The sequence below is a fragment of the Panicum hallii genome, chromosome 8 (genome assembly GCF_002211085.1).
Source record: "Panicum hallii strain FIL2 chromosome 8, PHallii_v3.1, whole genome shotgun sequence".
NCBI classification, from domain to species: Eukaryota; Viridiplantae; Streptophyta; class Magnoliopsida; order Poales; family Poaceae; genus Panicum; species Panicum hallii.
The window spans coordinates 17,382,110-17,386,331 of NC_038049.1; the positions used below are offsets into that span (position 1 = coordinate 17,382,110).

Below are 4,222 nucleotides of genomic sequence, written 5' to 3' on the forward strand. Positions count from 1 at the left end.
TTCTTGAAATGGCCCCCGTCCCACTTGCAATAGTATAGACTATTTACACTGCCATCAGCTTGCAGATATTTTATTACAGACGATGTCCTTCATCCTATTTTTATACTGCAAATGGCGGTTTTCAAATTTTTTTTTTTGCAAATGTTGATTTGTTTCTCTGTATCTGAATGTATGCAACACAACTGTTCCATCTGACATGAGAAAGGTACAGCATTTCTCATGCTTCAGGTGCTCAATCCGTGCTACTTCCTTGCACTGAATGGAATTCCTTGGGGAGATGAGGTCTTCTCTTGGCATCAATGGATAGGCTCGATGTCGACGAGCAGGCCCTGAGACGGGTACGGCATAGGGGACCTGGAGAAGCTGCCGTCGCAGCCGGCGGCGAGCTTCCACCTGAACCGCGTCACGATGTGGTGCACGGCCACCAGCGTCTCCACCTTGGCGAACTCGTTCCCGGGACAGATGCGCGCGCCGCCGCCGAACGGCACGAAGCCGTAGGGCGGTATCGCCGACGGGTCCTCGAACCGCGCCGGGTCGAACCGGCCGGGGTCCGGGAAGATGGCCGGGTCCCAATGCGTCATGGTGGTGGCGTTCATGACCTGCCACCCTTTGGGGATGAGGTAGCCGCCGTACTCGACGTCGTCGAGCGCCCTCCTCAGCATGCTGAACGGCGGCGGGACCATCCGCAGCGTCTCCATCGCCGCCGCCCAGGTGTACCTCATCCTGCAGAGGTCCTCCCACGACAGGGCCTCCCCTGGCGCCTTGCTCCGCGCGATTTCTTGTTGCTCTGCTCGTCGATCCATTAGATATCCATGGTTGGCATTGGAATGAATCCATCAGCGCGAGTGGTTGCTTGGTCAAAACTGAATTGAAATTCCCAAATGAAAAGTGAAACTGAATTACCCTGGAGAACTTTGGCGTAGGCGTCCTTGTTGGCGTCAAGATGCCGGAGGAGGAAGGTGATGAGGGCGGCGGTGGTGTCGTGTGCGGCGACCATGAGGAACATGACGTTGTCCGTGATCTCCTCGTCGGGGAGGCCCTTGCAGAGCATGTGGGTGACTATGTCGTCGGCCGGCGAGCTCTCCCCGCGCTCCAGCTTGGCCCTCCTCTCCCCGATGACCCCCGCGACGGCGCGCCGCCCGCGGCGGCTGGCGGCGAGGCACCGGCTGAACCTGGTGAAGGGCAGGTCGAGCGGGACCGCCCAGATGCCCTGCACCAGCTGCTGGAACTCCGCCGACAGCTCCCGCCGGACGGCGGAGTCCCTCCCCATCCCGAACAGGACGGTGCTCATGACGTCGAACGTCAGCGCCTTCATCGACGGCATCACCGCCACGGCGGCCCGGCCGCGCCAGTGCGCGTCGAGGTGGCGCCGGACCTCGGCCTCCATGGCGGCGACGTGCCGCTTGACGGCGTCCAGCTTCAGGAACTGCACCATCATGGCCCGGACGCGGGTGTGCTCGTCGCCGGCCACGTCGCGGACCGTCCGCCGGCCGACCATGCGGCTGAAGGCCTCGCTGTTCATGGTGGTCAGCGCGGGGCTGGTGAAGACGAACTTGTTGGCGGAGGGGCCGACGAGGAAGGCCGTCGGGTGCCGGAAGAGGGACAGCCGCGACACCGGCCCGTAAGCGGCGACGCGCCGGCTGAGCCAGTCCTCGGCGGTGTTGGCGCGGAGGGCGCGCAGCAGGGTGAGCGTGTGCCCGACGACGGGTAGGCCGAAGGAGCCGGGGGGGACGGCCTTCTTCTTCTTCCTGCTCGTCTTGTCGAGGAGGAGGCTGTACAGCACCGGGAGCGAGACAAGAAGCGCGGCGGCGATGGCTAGTGCAGCGGCCATCGCCGTCGTCGTCGTCGAATCAGCGTCGCCCATGGCTTTGCTTCAATCTGTGAGAACTTTGATTAAGCTGCTTTCTGTGCTCGATCTCTCTGTATGTATGTATGTATTGCCGGATTTAATGATTTTAATTTGCAGATGGTGGATTCCACGAGGAGATGCCATTATAGTGTACCTATGTAACGACAAGCAAAAGTCAGATCGTGATGCTTCTTTGTTTATACTTATTGATCTTTTGGTATTGGGTTGGTTGTGATCAGAATGACAAGGACATGAAGAACATATGTTAGACTATTAATTAGGATATTCGGAGGACCGGGACCTGCTGTACTGTAGCCTTTACGCATTGTAGCTGTGCACGCCGTGGTCTTCCTATAACAGGTCATAATGACTCGTTGCTCACGCGCGCGGCGCTGTGATGTGACTATTCGTCCCTCGCCCACGGACGCGGCGCGGTGACATGACGCGCTGCCTCGGTAACTGGCGGGCTTACCGCGATGTCAGTCACATCTGCCCGCCGTATCAGGGAGCAGCCCATGCCTTGTCTCGGGCACGCTCACCCTAACCACCCGCATTTAATGCGGTAGTTGGGTTGGCTTCTCGCAGAAGACTAGAACTGTCCGGACACGTGGCGGCGCTGGTTTAGCGGCTGTTTCCACAGGGGCACGTGGCGGCACCGGACCTCCTCCCCGGAGGGATGGGAGGTCCGGGCCCCCTGGTTGGCCCAGGCGCTCAGGCCCCCTGGAGTTCGGCTTCCACACGTGAGAGCCCGTTTAGCCGTTCCTGAGCACCTTGTCCTTGCGGGCACGTGGAGGCGCCGGACCTGCTAGTGCGTGGGGGCAGGTCCGGAGACCGTGCCCCCAACTATCAGGCCCGGGCCGTACGCCCTGTTGCCCAGAAGCTTAGCACGTGGTTATGGATAACCTCGCGTCACTTGGGCAGGACACACTAGTAGGAGATACCCCTGTACACCAGAGGCCCCACGGACCCACCTCGGGTGAGGTACGAACCCGCTGGTAGGGCCATAATCCTGTTTTGCACTGGGTGGATAGCTTGCTCCCATTGCCAAGGGGCAAGAAGGACATTCCCCTCCGGCGAGGTCTCCGAGGCGTCATCCTCTGCCCGCAGTTTGCGCTCCTGACGATTCAGTTTCCATCTTATTCGCGTGCGCAGTACTGGCGGTTCAGATTCCACCTTTTCCCCCCGCCTCCAGCAACCGCGCCTTTGACCGGCGGGCCAGGGCCCACCGGTCGTAGGAGGTGAGAGGCGGGCGCTTGGTGCAAACGACTCTTCGGATTTCCCTTGGTCGCCGTGGAGGCCAAAGGGGGAACAACCTTATATAAAGGCATGCACCGTAGGGATTAGCTACCTTTTCGCACTTGCCTTCTCCAGACGCTGCAGCGCCCTTTCATCTTCCTTTCGCACTTTTGCGATTTGCTCTTTGCGCCCGGCGCCTTTCTTCTTTCTGCTTCCTTATGATTCTTCCCCTCGCATCCGCGACAAATCTCCACCATGTCTCCTCTTAGCCATCCCTGGCGCTTCCAGCGTCAGGAGCAACTCGACTCGGTGCGCCGCCTCTTGGGTTGGACCGCGCTGGAGCTCGCCGGGAAGATCTGGGCGGGTTCAAGCTCCCTCAACGACCTGGTCGCGGGGGAATTCGTCCTCTTCAATGCGTACATCTCCTGCGGGCTAGCCCCTCCGATCTCCTCCTTCTTCCTTTTGCTCCTAGAGGAGTTCGGTTTTCAGCTCCAGCACCTCACCCCCCACTCCATCCTTCTTATGTCCGTCTTCGTCCACTTTATGGAGATGTTCATGGGGGTGCGGCCCTGCGTCTCCATCTTCAGGCACTTCTACACCCTGGTCAGTTCTGGGAGGAGCAAGTTCACCGTCGGCACCTACTACTTCCAGCTGCGGCACGGGATATCCAGCTCCTACATCAGCGCCTTCTCCAGTGCCAAGTGGGAGGACTGGCGCATAGACTGGGTCATCGCCATGACCGACGCCAACGACCGCCTCGAGCTGCCGACCGAAGGGCCCCTCCTCGACTGCAGTAGCTGGAAGACCAGACCATCCCTACCGCCGGAGCTCGACTCGGTACTGGACCGGATCAAGGTTCTAGCGAGGGACGGCCTTACATCCATGATGGTGCTGAGCGACTTCATGAGGCGCTGCATCGCTCCCCTGCAACAGTGATCCAGGATGGCCTGCATGTTCACCGGAGTGAACAACTGCAGCAGGATCGTGCACGGGGCCGGCACAGACCTGAGCGACGTGGAGCTAGAGGTCCTGATCCGGGGGATGACCGGCGAGGCGTTCACCTCGGAGCTACTGGTGCTCCCGAGAGGGATCAAGGCGTTGTGCAAGAACCAGGCGATGCGGACGGCTATTCTGGCA

At 60.2% G+C, this 4,222-nt stretch overlaps 1 protein-coding gene across 1 annotated transcript; it reads right to left on the reverse strand.

Annotated features, from left to right (window-relative positions):
• Window positions 1-1,951, reverse strand: LOC112902192 (cytochrome P450 716B1-like). The gene is made up of 2 exons (XM_025971127.1): window positions 904-1,951; window positions 1-787 (listed from the first exon to the last, which is right to left on the reverse strand). Exons 1-2 carry the CDS (start codon window positions 1,862-1,864, stop codon window positions 297-299), a joined length of 1,452 nt encoding a protein of 483 aa, XP_025826912.1. The 5' UTR covers window positions 1,865-1,951; the 3' UTR covers window positions 1-296.
• Window positions 1,952-4,222: the final 2,271 nt, after the last annotated feature.

Coding starts and splice junctions, on each gene's coding strand:
- LOC112902192 (XM_025971127.1), bottom strand. CDS start 1,864: ATGGGCGACGCTGATTCGACGACGACGACGGCGATGGCCGCTGCACTA. Junction 788..903: donor CTACGCCAAAGTTCTCCAGG/GTAATTCAGTTT, acceptor ATCGACGAGCAG/AGCAACAAGAAATCGCGCGG.